General features: G+C 42.0%; 1 protein-coding gene across 3 annotated transcripts in view; it reads left to right on the top strand.

Moving 5' to 3' along the window:
• Positions 1 to 399: 399 nt before the first annotated feature.
• The window catches only part of KLHL12 (kelch like family member 12), a 38964-nt gene continuing 23732 nt past the window's right edge, over positions 400 to 15631 (top strand). For 2 of the 3 annotated variants that reach the window (XM_025405479.1, XM_025405474.1), the window contains exons 1-4: positions 1443 to 1620; positions 3493 to 3732; positions 8584 to 8737; positions 10405 to 10622. In XM_025405479.1, the coding sequence (XP_025261264.1) occupies positions 3538 to 3732; positions 8584 to 8737; positions 10405 to 10622 (567 nt within the window). In that variant the 5' untranslated portion in view covers positions 1443 to 1620; positions 3493 to 3537. Of the gene's footprint in view, positions 558 to 1442; positions 1621 to 3492; positions 3733 to 8583; positions 8738 to 10404; positions 10623 to 15631 lie in introns of those variants that run through there. The other variant, XM_025405466.1, reaches the window with a different exon arrangement.

A 15631-nucleotide genomic window follows, 5' to 3' on the forward strand; every position in this document is an offset into this window, starting at 1 on the left:
AAGATGGCGAAACACCGTCTCTACTAAAAATACAAAAATTAGTCTGGCTTGGTGGCGTGCGCCTGTAGTCCCAGCTACTACGGGAGGCTGAGGCAGAAGAATCGCTTCAACCCGGGGGGCGGAGGTTGCAGTGAGCTGAGATCGCGCTAGTGCATTCCAGCCTAGGCTACAGAGCGAGAATCCGTCTCAAAAAAAAAAAAAAAAAAAAAAAATCAAAGGGCTCACAGAGGAAAATAGTATTACCAAACACAATTTGTCTAGACATTCAGATAAGCTGAACTAATTAACCTCTTTGCCTTTTCAGTCACTAAGATAAGTGCACCAAAATCAATTAGAATTTACTGAATCAATTAGAATTTCCTTAGAATCAATTCAGTGGTGATGACAGGGCCCATTATGATGCAGAGTATATACTGAGGTCTGTGGGTCGCAGGGCTCAGAGGATTCTCGCCGCAGCGTTGTTCGGCACGAAAAGGCCATTGTGGACAATGGACGTGAAAAAATTTGAGGCCTCTGTGGGTTTTCTCGATGTCAAAAAGTTTCTCAGTACCTGGAAGGTAAAACATACTTGCTGCAATCAGATGCTTGGCATATTAAGCGTTGGAATTCTCTCTGTGTGCCCTGCCTCGTGAGCAGTAAGGAGGAACTCAGGCTAGGACAGTCGCCGAGCCGTAGATACATTCCCAGGCTCCCTGCCGGACCCCACAACATCAGGCCTTTTTTGTTTTTTCTTTCTTTTTTTTTTTTTGGAGACGGCGTTTCAGTCGGTCGCCCAGGCTCGAGTGCAGCGGCGCGATCTCGGCTCACTGCAACCTCCGCCTCCCGGGTTCTAGCGATTCTCCTGCCTTAGCCTCCTGAATAGCTGGGATTACAGACGCGTGCGACAACGCCCGGCTAATGTTTTTTGTATTTTTAGTACAGATGGGGTTTCACCATGTTGGCCAGGCTGGTCTCAAATTCCTGACCTCAAGTAATACACCCGCCTTGGCCTCCCAAAGTGCAGGGATTATAGGCGTGAGCCACCACGCCCGGACTTTTTTTTTTTTTCTTCAACAGGGTCTCTGCAGTGGCGACTCTGGCTCACTGCAGCCTCTGCGCCTAGCTCAAGTGATCCTCCTGCCTCAGCCTCCCGAGTAGCTGGGACTACAGTCGGGGCCACCACGCCGGGCTATTTTTTTTTTTTTTTTTTTGTAGAAACGGGGTTTTCCCGTGTTCCCCAGGCGAGTCTGGAACTCCGGAGCTCAGGTAATTCGCTCGCCTCGGCCTGCCAAAGTGCCGGGATTACAGGCGTGAGCCACCATGCCCTTGCCCACCAGACCTTTTTCTAATTCGGCTTCCTAGCAACGTGCAGAGGCCAGGCACCAGGGTACAGGCAGGTCACGTGACACCACCTCTTCACGTGACGCAAACTCGAGCGGGAGGAGGGCGGTGCTCCAGCTGCATTGCGTCATCACGTCGCGCGGCCGCAGGGACCAGACCTGGACGGCTCCAGAGCCTCCGGGTGGGGGCGGCGGCGGCGGCTCTTCGGCTCTTCCTGAGCCGCCTGCTGGCCCCGCGCCCCACTCCATCCCCACAGGCTGGGGACGGGCCCGGCGCTGCTGTGTGGGCTCGGGAGCGGAGGTGAGTTGCGCGGAAGTGATGGCAGTCAGCCCTTCCCGTCCGTCAACTCCGGGTTATGGCCCTACCCCCCATCCTTGGTCTTCCTGTAAGGGGGAATGGGAGACTTGCCCGAGCGAGGAGGAAGGCTGGCGGGGGGGCGGGGCATCTGGCCTCAGTCGCCCTCTCAATTCTCCCCTGAATTGCCCCCCTGCGATACCTCCATCTGGAGGCGCCGGTCATATGCCTGGTGGTATCAGAAGGAAGGAGTTCGTTTCCTTCTCTAGAATGTAGTCTTTCCGGAATTTACTACCCCATTCCTGCCCCGAATCTCCCGAAGTGGAATCCCTCTATTCAGATGTTAACGGAAGTTCTAGAAAATAGGTCACTTCAGAAGGGTGAGGGTGAAGGATATGCTGAGACTTGGAGTGTTGAGGCCGGAATCCCCTAGAAGGAAGGCCACTCTGCACTAGGGTTACTGTCATTTTGGCACGGAAACGATAAAACACCCCCCAGGCTATCTTCACTGTAAATGGACATTTGTTCCAGACTTTTTACACACCTAGAGTTGAAACTAAGTTGACTTAAGTCTTTTTGAAAAACATGCTTTGATGAATCACCCTCTTTTCTGTAAAATGGGTCATGCAGAGTTGTTGGAGGGATTATCTATAGTGCTTATAGAGTAAAATGCCAACTATAAACAGAAGTAGATGAGAATTTAGGATCTCATTTTTCCTGTTGAAAAATTACTTGTGAGTTGCGAACTTCTGGAGACCACAGTTTGATTTCCTGCCGTCCCCCCACCCCCGCCCTGCCGGATCATTTCAGAAAGTTTTGGATTCCAATATTGATTCGTTAACAGTAATGGACATTTACAGATACAGAGTAGGAATACCCTCTTGTTGAGGAGCTTCAATATCTTAAGCAAGTGTAAGTCCATCGATAACTTGCGTGGTTTCCACTATTCAGTTAGGGTAATAGGTCAATTGAAGTTTGTTTCTTTTTTTTTTTTTTTTTTTTGAGACAGAGTCTCGCCCTATTGCCAGGCTGGAGTGCGGTGGTGTGATCTCATCTCAATTCAACCTCCACCTCCTGCGTTCAAGCGATTCTCGTGCCTCAGCCTCCTTGGTAGCTAGGATTACAGGCGCGCGTCACCACACCTGGCTGTTTTTTGTATTTTTGGTGGAGACTAGGTTTCACCATGTTGGCCAGGCTGGTGTCAAACTCCTAACCTCAACTGATCCACCCATTTCAGCCTCCTAAAGTGCTGGGATTACAGGCGTGAGCTACTGGGCCTGGCCTGAAGTTTCGTTTTAAGAAGAAATCCAGATACAGTTGCAAGTCATCAGACATAATTATTTGGCTACTTCTTTAGAAAAAAGTTTATTTTTACTGACTGGCCTTTCTTGCTCTAAGTTGAAGTTGAATACACACTTTTTCTTACATTAAATTGTAAACATTCATTGTGCAACTTCTAGGATAGAAAGCATACATATAAAGCAGGATCCTCAGCCTCTAAATACTTATCTACTTAAGGATATTAAATAGTAATGATATAACACCTTTAAGAAATTGTATAATTTCAATTTGTCATTTGAGACAAGAACCTTGTGAAGATTTACAGGACATATATTGTTTATCTCTACTTACGTTTCAGCATTGATCATAATAAATGTCAAGTGGTAGGGACACTCCGTGATAGAGGAATTCAGAGAAAGAAGAGAGAACTTTTACATGTACTAGATAGTGGTGGTGATGCCAGGCATAGGAGTGCCCTCAACTTGTGTATGTTTGGGTCTGAGGGAAGCCTCTTAGGTTCTTAATTTGTAAAACTAATTAAATATGTTCAGTTTCCCTAGTTCTTTGAATATGCTCATTGTTTTTTTTCTCTTGTAGCTTCAGAATCCAAGGACCCATTTTGTTTTTTCTCCGCACTGCTTTATGGGAGGCATTATGGCCCCCAAAGACATAATGACAAATACTCATGCTAAATCCATCCTCAATTCAATGAACTCCCTCAGGAAGAGCAATACCCTCTGTGATGTGACATTGAGAGTAGAACAGAAGGACTTCCCTGCCCATCGGATTGTGCTGGCTGCCTGTAGTGATTACTTCTGTGCCATGTTCACTAGTGAGGTAAGTGATAAGTTAGCCCCACACAAATGAAACTCCCGTGGTACTCTAGTTGTCTTATTTCACTGAATAAAATAGTAGAACTTTGATATAATTGTGAATTTTTACAGTGTGATGTTTTGGCAGATTCTGGATAAGATCTGCCACTTAGATGACTATGCCTTAGTTTCCTCATCTTTAAATTAGGAATAATAGTAATATGTAATAACTGGTTATTAAGGTTATTGTGAAGATTATTTTATGAAATAACGTACAAAATGCTTAGAGTAGTTTAATATGCAGTAAAACACACAAATGTCAGCTATTGGATTTTACTATTTCTTAAATTTGTTTTCCAATTTTTCTCCTTTTTTTGTTTTTAATTTTATTTATTTATGTATTTATTTGTAGAGACAGGGTCTCACTGTGTTGCCCAGGCTGGTCTTGAACTCCTGGGCTCAAGCAATCCTCCCACCTTGGCCTCTTAGAGTGGCCACATCTGGCATTACAGGTGTGAGCCGCTGCACCCGGCCTTTTCTCCTTCTAAAGTCTAAAAATTTTTTTTTTTTTTTTGAGACGGAGTCTCGCTGTGTCACCCAGGCTGGAGTGCAGTGGCCGGATCTCAGCTCACTGCAAGCTCCGCCTCCCGGGTTTTACGCCATTCTCCTGCCTCAGCCTCCGAGTAGCTGGGACTACAGGCGCCCGCCACCACGCCCGGCTAGTTTTTTTTTTGTATTTTTTAGTAGAGACGGGGTTTCACCATGTTAGCCAGGATGGTCTCGATCTCCTGACCTCGTGATCCACCCGCCTCGGCCTCCCAAAGTGCTGGGATTACAGGTTTGAGCCACCGCGCCCGGCCAGTCTAAAAATTTTTAAGTGAGTACCAGAGGGATGAGGAGGAAGGAAGGAGAGAAGAGTAGGATTCAGACCTCACCCCACTCCTCCTAACAATATGTGAAGAAAATCAGTGTAGATGTTAGGATAACTTCAAATGAAAGGAAGAAGAGTTTTTAATGAATAGCTGTGCAGGCATAGAGTGTATAACCTGAAAAAAGATGTTAACTTATAAGCACTTAACAAAGGGAATTAGGAAAAGGTTGGCTTGAGAGAATACAGGTAGTGCTCACAAAGTATTAAGAAAAACTGCTTAGTAATTGCCTGACAAAATACCTGAAATGTGGTGTAAGGCTGTTGAATATATTGTGTTGAATACTCTTAGAAAGCTGAACAGAAAAGAACATTGCAAGTCTTTGTTTTTCAAGATCCCAAGTCTGATTTTAAGAGCACATTTAAATAAATTATCTTGATTTATTTTTTCAAAGCTCAGTTGTGGGTACACCACTGTTTATTATATAATTTACACTTACATGTATGCCTGAAATATTTCATTATGAAAACACTTTTTTAAAAGTCTTTTTAAGCACAAGTATTTTTTTTTTAGTTCTATCATCTTAGTGAAGATATTGCTGCTGGATCAGAATGGTATAATGGTGATAACTACCTTTTATGGGTCAGGTACTGTGCTAGTGATTGTTGTGCATATCTGACTCACCCTAGGGGTAGGTATTACCATCTCATTTTACAAATGAAGGAACGCGGTTTCAGATATTAAATCACTTGCCCAAAGTGCCATGGCTTGTAAGTGCTAGAGGTGGGATTTAATTTTATATTTTCCGACTCTAAAGCCCGAACAGTTTTTAACTCTTGTGCTGCCTTAGCCTCCGAAGTATCCTACAATCTAATTTTAAAACCGGTATAGTTAAAAATACTATGAGCCAATGCTCAGTCACATGGCTAGTAGGGAAAACAGGAACCTGACAGGTCATTCCAGCTAATCCAGGCTAATTTTTAAATGAACTTGTGTGATATCACAAGGCAGATCCCTGTCCTATACTGTTCGCCATGAGATATACCCAAGATCATCAGAAGCATTTGGAATTTAACTGGGTAAAAAGAGTGTCACCCAGCAGCTGCTGAGCATGAAGTGCACTAGAACTGCTGATTGCTAATTATATATTGTGCATCCTGTTTTTTGTCAGCTTGAAAATAGTCTGTCTTTACTCTTTCATTATTTGGAAATTAATTCTTTTTTTCTCTTCAGTGATAATTTCTTTCTTTAAAAACTGACATCAGGCAAGAAAATGCTAGATGGTTTTGTCTTTATTTTTAAGAGTAATTGTTTAAAGGAGAGAGTCCAGAGACCTGGATTCTAGGCTTAGTTCTTTCAGCAATTCTGTATAAACCCTGGGAACCATCTCACTTCACTGGGTTGATCTGTAAAATAAAGCAGTTGAACTAGATGGTTTCCTTGTTCTCTTCAGCCATGAAATGCTCCTCAAATGTCATCTGATTGAAAGATCACAAGATTGAGGCAAGAGGACCTGGGTTTTATGTCTCTCTCGCTCTCTCTTTTTTTTCTGAAATACTTTGATAGGAATGATATCTGTCTCTTACTAGCTAAATGACTGGTTAAGTCTTGCATCTTTTTTTGATCCTTAGACCCTTTATCCCTTAAATAGTAATAATATCAGACCTAACTACCTTACCAGGTTGCTGTGAGAATCAGATGAAATAGTAGTAAATGAGAAGCATGCTGAAAAATTCTAAAGCAAAATATAAATGTAAAATGTATAATTGCTCTGAGTTCTTACATAGTGAAATTGTCTCCATATTTAAACTATTTGATGGAAATATAGTTTATTGAATGAGAAATTTCTGGAATACATGTACTTACATATTTCAGTATCATAATTATTGAATGCATTTAATGTGTTGGGACAGTAATTGTTTATGAATATTAGTACTGTATTAAATGTAAATAAACCCTAATATGTTTTTTCAAAATGATGTGCTAGTGACTTTTTTACTGTTAGGGACTGATTTTGTTCTTGGCTTTGGTAGAGAGTGCTTTTTGGTTATTCTCTGGCTGATGGAGAAATCAAAAATAATAAAGCCATTTAGTTAATAATGGAGATGCACCAGACTTTTGTGAGTAAAATGAATTTCTAAACTAAGATTAAGATCTAGTAAAATTTTCATAAGGTATTTTCAGATAGTTTCCTGTAAAGTTGAAGATTTCTTCCCTTAGCTAAACAGTTTTCTATGATTATCTGGCCTCATCAGTACTCACGGCTTCAAGAAGATATACTACTAACAATTCAGACTAAATATTCTGGTAGTAATTAAGTTAGTCTAACCCAATATTTTGAAAAAGTAACAAATAGTTTATTTGTATTCGGATGGTGTTACATAAGAAAGTCCCTTAGGATGATCTGCATGTTATTTTTCATCATTACCAAATGTAGTCTAAGGGCCAGGCATGGCGGCTCACACCTGTAATCCCAGCATTTTGAGAGGCTGAGGTGGGCAGATCACTTGAGGTCAGGAGTTGGAGACCAGCCTGGCCAACATGGTGAAGCCCCATCTCTACTAAAAATACAAAAATTAGCCGGGCGTGGTGGCACGTTCCTGTAGTCCCAGCTACTCAGGAGGCTGAGGCAGAAGAATCGCTTGAACCTGGGAGGTGGAGCTTGAAGTGAGCCGAGATTGTGCCACTTCTTTCCAGCCTGGGCAACAGAGCAAGACTGTGTCTCAAAAAAAAAAAAAAATTAACTGGATGTGGTGGTGCACTCCTGTAATCCCAGCTACTTGGAAGGCTGAGGCATGAGAATCACTTGAACCTGGGAGGAAGAGGTTGCAGGGAGCTGAGATCGCACCACTGCACTTCAGCCTGGGGAACAGAGTGAGACCCTATCTCAAGGAAGAAAAAATGTAATCTAAGGACAGATGATAGGAACTAGGTAATCCTGGAGAGACTGAAGTTATAACCCACAAGGTCCTCTACAAACATGAAATTTCTTTGAAATTTTGTGTCTTATCTTAAAAATTCATGGACAGTGTTATGTTCATGGGAACTTTTGCGTTCTATTCTGTAACACATCTGTATTTTAATAAGAAATTGATTTTTAAAGTTATTCACTGGCAAAATTGCTATTCCAGGAAGGTGTCACCTATTACTTACTCCTGGGGTATAGATAACTACCCACTTCATTTGGAAAACTACAGATATTGTGCCATATTTGCTTTATTAAAATCCAACAAAATAGAGCATACTTTTGTTTTTTTATTTTCTTTTTTTTTTTTTTTTTTTTTTTTTTTGAGACGGAGTCTCACTCTGCGCCCAGGCTGGAGTGCAATGGCCGGATCTCGGCTCACTGCAAGCTCCGCCTCCCGGGTTCACGCCATTCTCCTGCCTCAGCCTCCCGAGTAGCTGGGACTACAGGCGCCCGCCACCGCACCCGGCTAGTTTTTTGTATTTTTTAGTAGAGACGGGGTTTCACCGTGTTAGCCAGGATGGTTTCGATCTCCTGACCTCGTGATCCGCCCGTCTCGGCCTCCCAAAGTGCTGGGATTACAGGCTTGAGCCACCGCGCCCGGCCTATTTTTTTATTTTCTTACTTTTTTATTTTTTTGAAAGAGTCTCACTCTGGTGCCCAGGCTGGAATGCAGTGGCATGATCTTGGCTCACTGCAACCTTTGCCTCCTGGGTTGAAGCAGTTCTCCTGCCTCAGCCTCCTGAGTAGCTGGGACTACAGGCATGTGCCACCATGCCCGACTAAGTTTTGTATTTCTAGTGGAGATGGGGTTTCACCATGTTGGGCAGGCTGAACTTGAATTCCTGACCTCAGGTGATCTACCTGCCTTGGCCTCTCAAAGTGCTGGGATTACAGGCGTGAGCCACCATGCCTGGCCTATAATTTTTAAAGATATATGTTCAATTAATATTACTAACATCTCTAAGCTCTTAGGTATGAGATTCTGCCTTTATCTTGTGGAATTATAACCATCATTCTTTTTCACCTTTCAAATTTTCAGCTTTCAGAGAAGGGGAAACCTTATGTTGACATCCAAGGTTTGACTGCCTCTACCATGGAAATTTTATTGGACTTTGTGTACACAGAAACAGTACATGTGACAGTGGAGAATGTACAAGAACTGCTTCCTGCAGCCTGTCTGCTTCAGTTGAAAGGTACAGACATTAAAACTTGCTATTATTTATGTTGAAATAGCCCTGGAAAGATTCAAAATTAATAGTGTAAACTTAATCATGAACAGTTTGGAGACAAACTATGGATGCTTATGTTTACTAGCCATGGCTTTTGTCTCATTGAGCAATAAGAGATCAGATGTCAATAGCACTATAAAGGAACTTCTCCAGATATGAGTATTTGGCACTATAAAAGAGAGCATTTGCACCTTTTCTGTTTTTTAAAAAAAAAAATGTAGGAAGGAGAAATTATGTGTTTTCTTACATACATGTATATAACACATCTATAAGGAACTATAATAAAAACTGATACTGTATATAATCTACATGGATACTCTTTATCTGGCCATTAAGTGGTAGTATTTCATTAAGATAAATGAAATTTAAATTGATGCACAAAATATTAAAGTTATGTTTTCACAGGATTACAGGTGGTTTGTTTTCCCTTACAGTTCCCAGGTTTTTTAGACTTTTTGTTTTGTTTTTGAGACAAGAGTCTCACTCTGTCACCCAGATTAGAGCACAGTGGTGCAATCACAGCTCACTGTATCCTTGAATTCTTGGGCTCAAGCAATTCTCCCACCTCAGCGTCCTGAGGAACTGGGACCACAGGCACATGCCACCACACCCAGCAAATTTAAAAAAAAATTTTTTGGCCGGGTGCGGTGGCTCAAACCTGTAATCCCAGCACTTTGGGAGGCCGAGACGGGCGAATCACGAGGTCAGGAGATGGAGACCATCCTGGCTAACACAGTGAAACCCCATCTCTACTAAAAAACACAAAAAACTAGCCGGGCGAGGTGGCGGGCGCCTGTAGTCCCAGCTACTCGGAAGGCTGAGGCAGGAGAATGGCGTAAACCCGGGAGGTGGAGCTTGCAGTGAGCTGAGATCCGGCCACTGCACTCCATTCTGGGCGACAGAGCGAGACTCCGTCTCAAAAAAAAAAAAAAATTTTTTTTGTGGAGACGGGTTCTCTCTGTGTTGCTCAGGCTGGTCTCAAGTTCGTGGACTCTAGTGATCCTCCCACCTTGCTTCCCAGAGTGCTGGGATTATAGGCATGAGCCACCATTCCTGGTCCTCAGTTTTTTCTTTTTAAAATTCAGTTATGTTTTTGGTTTTTATATATACATAATTGATACATTTTTAGTTTTTAATACATGGTTTAAACAGTGTGAAGCTTTTGCATTAGTGCATAGTCATAAAATACCCTGAACTTTTCAATTAGATGAATATGAGATTTGTTATTATCTTCTGCTTTTCTTTCACTCTAGTCTTTTAGTAAGTTTTCATGTAGAGTAGAAAAATGGGTACATTATGCTGAATTAGTAATTAGTTTTATAGTTTGATTCCCAAGAGTTTTATAGGCATTTTTGTTGAATTTTGCCAGGTCCCTGGATGTGATTCATCTTGCAATATTCACTTTAAAGATTAAACAGAGACAGGTGTAAAGGTCTTGCTGAAAGTGGCGCAGTACATAAGCCAGAAATAGGGTTTAAGTTCCTTAAGCAAAGAATTTCTCATCTGTTTCTTAGGTGTTGAAACAAGGGTTCATCTGATAACATGTAGAGAAGATGTTGAGATACAAGAATATAGACTAGATCACACCCGTCCAACTGTTCTAAAGTGTTTGCTTCCTGTGTCCGTCCTAGGTGTGAAACAAGCCTGCTGTGAGTTCTTAGAAAGTCAGTTGGACCCTTCTAATTGCCTGGGCATTAGGGATTTTGCAGAAACCCACAATTGTGTTGACCTGATGCAAGCAGCTGAGGTTTTTAGCCAGAAACATTTTCCTGAAGTGGTACAGCATGAAGAGTTCATTCTTCTGAGTCAAGGAGAGGTGGAAAAACTAATCAAGTGCGATGAAATTCAGGTACAGATTTGTCTTGATATTATGGTTTCTTCAAGATTGGGCAATTACAAAACTTGCAAAGTAGGATGCAGTTATTTACCATTAGGGCTTCATAATCAAGTGTGTATTTTGGCTCAAAGATTTCATTAACCCCTCCTGTACCAAATTTATTTGCATTTTTATGGAGTGGGAGTTTGCCACTTTCTTTAATTAGATATATGATCCGAGTGGGTAAGAATCACTATTAAACAGAGTATAGAATAAGCAGAAATTGGAAGTAAAGTAGATATCTGTAGACCACTTCTCTGTTACCCATTCACTCATTTCACAAACATTTACTGAGAATATCTACTATGTAGCAATTACTGTGCCAGGTGCTACAGATCCCCAAATGGGTAAATATAGTTCTTGCTTTCAAAAAATTCACAACCTGCTAGTAGAGACAGAGATATAGACTATATATATATATATATATATGTATGTATGTATGTATATAAAAAATAAAGAGGATAATAAGAATAATGAGCCTATACAAAGTAAGGACATTACGTAGAAGAAAGAAGAATAAACCTTTGCTCAGGAGTGGATCAAAAATGAAGAGACAAAAGTTTGGAAGTGAGGATCTACAGAAGCGGGAGCCAAATCATAACTGTCTTGTGAGGGCGTAGGGGATGGAAGGAAGGGACACGCAAACTGGATGTTAAAGGAATAGTAGGCCAGGCACAGTGACCTGTACCTGTAATCCCAGCACTTTGGGAGGCTGAGGCAGGAGAACTTCTTGAGCCCAGGAGTTTGATACTAGCCTGGGCAACATGACAAAACCTTGTCTCTACAAAACAATAAAATTAGCCTGGCATGGTGGTGAGCACCTGTGGTCCCAGCTACTTGGGAGGCTGAAGTGGGAGGATCTCTTGAGCCCAGGAGGTTGAGGCTGCAGTGAGCCATGATCACACCGCTGCACTCTAGCCTAGGCAACAGAGGGAGACCCTGTCTCTTGCAGGCGAAGAAAAAGGAATAATACTTCACCTACCAGGGGATACTACCTGTGCCAGGCAGGCATTCAGTGACTTAACCTACACAGAAGAAAAGTCAATCCTAATTCTAAATCAGAGTACCAGTAGCAGAGTTTTTATTCCATATAGGTCTGTAGTGAGGCTAAGAATTGGAGTGAGAAGTCCAATATAGTTATTAGATGTCTTTGAAGCCCGTAGTATTGATCTCCAGTGGCCCAATTCTTTAATTTTTTTTTTTTTTTCTTTTGAGACAGTCTCACTCTGTCACCCAGGCTGGAGTACAGTGGTGCAATTATGGCTCACTGCAGCCTGGATGTCTGAGCTCAAGCAACTCTCCCACCTCATCTTCCTGTGTAGTTGCAACTGCACATCACCACACCGGCTAATTTTTAAAAATTTTTGTTGAGATGGGGTCTCACTATGTTGCCCAGGCTGGTCTTGAACTGCTGGGCTCAAGCAATACTAGGCTCAGGCAATACCATTTAAAGAAAGCCTATAATATACTTCTGTAAACTAAATGATTACTCTCTCCTGATTTATTTTGTTAAAACTAGGATATTTGTGCAATAGAATAACAGGTGTTAAGTATACTTCTTCCAGGCTGGAGCGTGCAGTGATGTGATCTCAGCTCACTGTAACCTTCACCTTCTGGGTTCAAGTGATTCTCCTCCTCGGCCTCCCAAGTAGCTGGGACTACAGGTGCCCGCCACCATGCCAGCTAATTTTTGTATTTTTAGTAGAGACGGAGTTTCACTGTTGTGGACAGGCTGCTCTGGAACTCCTGACCTCAGGTGATCCACCCACCTCGACCTCCCAAAATGCTGGGATTATAAGCGTGAGCCACTGCTCCTGGCCTTAAGTATATTTCTTATCAAATTTTAGCCAAGTGGTTCTTTACACCTTTCTCTAGTGACTGTTCTGAGGGAAAAAGGATTAGAGCACATTAGTGACATTGGTTCCAACTGTAGAGGAATTATTTTCTAGCCTGACATACTGGGCTCTGTATCAGCCCAGAGAAGCTGCTGTTGCAAATGCTGTTGAGTCAAGAATTTGCTAAAATCGTAGTTCTCAGCCTCTTAGTGCAGGACGTTGTATCCTTGTGCTGAAATCACAGCCACCGCCAGAAAACATATTCATCAGACTTGGAAACTGGCAGTTCACTAGAATATCTTGATTTTTCTTGATTTGTCCACATATTGGAAAATACAGTGAATAGAATGAGCACTACAGATTTGACATTCACTACATATAATAGCTAATACTTACTCAGCATTTACTGTTGGTTCACTTACTAAATACTTGTTGAACACTTACTGTGTGCCCAGAACATTTCCAGGTGCTAGAGATAAAATTATGAACAAAACAAAAATCCCTGTCCACTGGAGCTTCCATTCTAATGGCACCATTCTTGGTGTTTTTCTCTCATTTAATTCTCACATCTTCATTTTTCACAGGAGGAAAGTGAAGATTGGAGTTTAACCATCATACCAGCACTAGTAAGTGGTAGAGCCAGGTTTCAAATTCGAGTAGTCTGACTCCAGAGTCTATTCTCTTAATCACTCAGCTATGAGCTGGTCATGTTTTCATTTTGTTTCTAATTGTCCAAGTCAGGAAACAATCACAGAAGTCATTTCTTTTGGAACTATACAGGCTTTGGAATAAAACTGGATGGGGCCGGAGAGAACAAATAACTAACCTTATTTAGAAGCTGAAATGAAAAACAGCTTGAGAACTCTTATGTATAGTTTTTTTTTTTAAATGTGTGTCAAGACTGCCCTTTGCTTTTTTTCTGGAAAGAAAGCAAGTGACATATTGTTTTCTGTTCCATATACCAGCCAGAAATAGGAACCAGATGTCTGACTCCCAGTTGCTAATGCTTCCTCTTATTAAATAAAATAATAGTACTTAAAACAATGGGAAGCAGGATGTCTTGTTGGTTAAAACAGCATGGGTTTTAGAGTCCAACTGGGATTTAGTCTTGGCTGTGTGGTATGTGTTACCTAACCACTAATCTTCAGTTTCCTCTTCTATAAAATGTAGATAATATTAGTACTGAGTACACAGGACTGTTCCGAGCATAAAATAAGAACGCCAGTACCTAATACACAAGAGAATTCTTTGTGAAAATCTATTGTGGAGAAAATCTATTTTTCTCTGTAGTGAGGCATTAATGTTTGGGTTTTTTCTTCCCCATTAGCTGTTTTTCTGCAATTCTAATTTATTCTAAATTCTGCTCATGATTATCTGCTCATGGCTGGTCTGAGGGCAGTGGTGTTTACAACTGTTGATCATACTCAGTTACAGATTTCTTTGTTCCTGCTCCACACCTGCTGCTTCATTTGATTAGTCTTTTTTTTTTTTGAGATGGAGTGTCGCTCTGTTGCCCAGGCTGGAGTGCAGTAGTGTAATCTCGGCTCACTGCAAGCTCCGCCTCCCAGGTTCACGCCATTCTCCTGCCTTAGCCTCTCCAAGTAGCTGGGACTACAGGTGCCCACCACCATGCCCGGCTAATTTTTTGTATTTTTAGTAGAGATGGGATTTCACCATGGTCTTGATCTCCTGACCTCGTGATCTGCCCGCCTCGGCCTCCCAAAGTGCTGGGATTACAAGCGTAAGCCACTGCACCCAGCCTTGATTAGTCTCAAAAAAACAAACTAAAAAACCTCTGCTCATGATTGAAAAACTCCATCTTTAAATTGATGTATCTAATTTAACCTAGAATGTGTCAGAGTCTAGCATGTATCTGCTTAAAACTATTAGCCAATCATATAAAAGTTTTAAATTAAGATCAAGGACACCTTCTGTACCCTCCCCTGCATCTTACCCAACAATTGCCTGGGTTAGTTTGACCTCCCAAGTATTTCTCCAATGTGTCTATTTCTCTCTCACCACTGCCACAACTATAGTCCTGTAAGCACCTTCACATTTTGCCTGATATACCAGAGCAGCATCTAAGCTCTTCTAGCTCTTGGCCCTTTAAACTGTTCTACCCACAGTAGCCAGGATAATGTTTACAAAACATCAATATGATCATATCAGTAGCCTGCTTGAAACCTTCGGATGATTTCAAGTTGCACTTAGAGTGAAATCCAGTATTCTAATGCTCTCTGTATCTGGCCCTTGCTTGACTCTCCAGCTTCATATTTTACTCCTCTATCACCCTCATTCACTCTGCTACACTAGCCTTCTAGTCATTTCCTCAAGCTGTCAGTTCTTTTTTGCTGTAGGACAGAGCTGTTCAATGGAACATTCTACGAAGATGGAAGTACTCTATATCTATACTGTTTAGTTTGCTCCTGCTAACCCCATGTTGCTATCGGGCACTTGAAATGTAGCTAATGCAACTGAGAAGCTGATTTTTAATTTTAATTATGGTGAATGTAAATAGCCACACATGGGTAGTGTATTGGACAATGCACTTCTGGTGCTTTTGAGTGTGCTCTTCTCTCTGCCTGGGAGTACTCTCTCTCTCTCTTTTTTTTTTTTTTTTTTTTTTTTGAGATAGAGTCTTGCTCTGTCGCCCAGGCTGAAGTGCAGTGGCGCGACCTTGGCTTACTGCAAGTTCCGCCTTCCAGGTTCACGCCATTCTCCTGCCTCAGCCTCTTGAGTAGCTGGGACTACAGGCGCCCGCCACCATGCCCTGGTTAATTTTTTGTATTTTTAGTAGAGATGGGGTTTCACTGTGTTAGCCAGGATGGTCTCGATCTCCTGACGTCGTGATCTGCCTGCCTCGGCCTCCCAAAGTGCTGGGATTACAGGCGTGAGCTACTGCGCCGGGCCCTGCCTGGGAGTACTCTCTTACTCCCCCTGGCTAACTGCTACTCATCCATCAGATTTCAATTTGTTGCTTCTTCAAGGAGGCCTTCCCTGCCTCACCAGTCTAAACCAGAAAATCTCATGTTGTTCTGTGTCATAGTCCCAGTACCTTTCCTATATAGTATGTAATAATAGTGAGTTTTTTCATTTTTCTGATTTAGCAGTTTGACTCCCCACTTAAGAGCAAGGATCATATCTGAT

Source organism: Theropithecus gelada, chromosome 1 (assembly GCF_003255815.1).
Source record: "Theropithecus gelada isolate Dixy chromosome 1, Tgel_1.0, whole genome shotgun sequence".
NCBI lineage: Eukaryota > Metazoa > Chordata > Mammalia > Primates > Cercopithecidae > Theropithecus > Theropithecus gelada.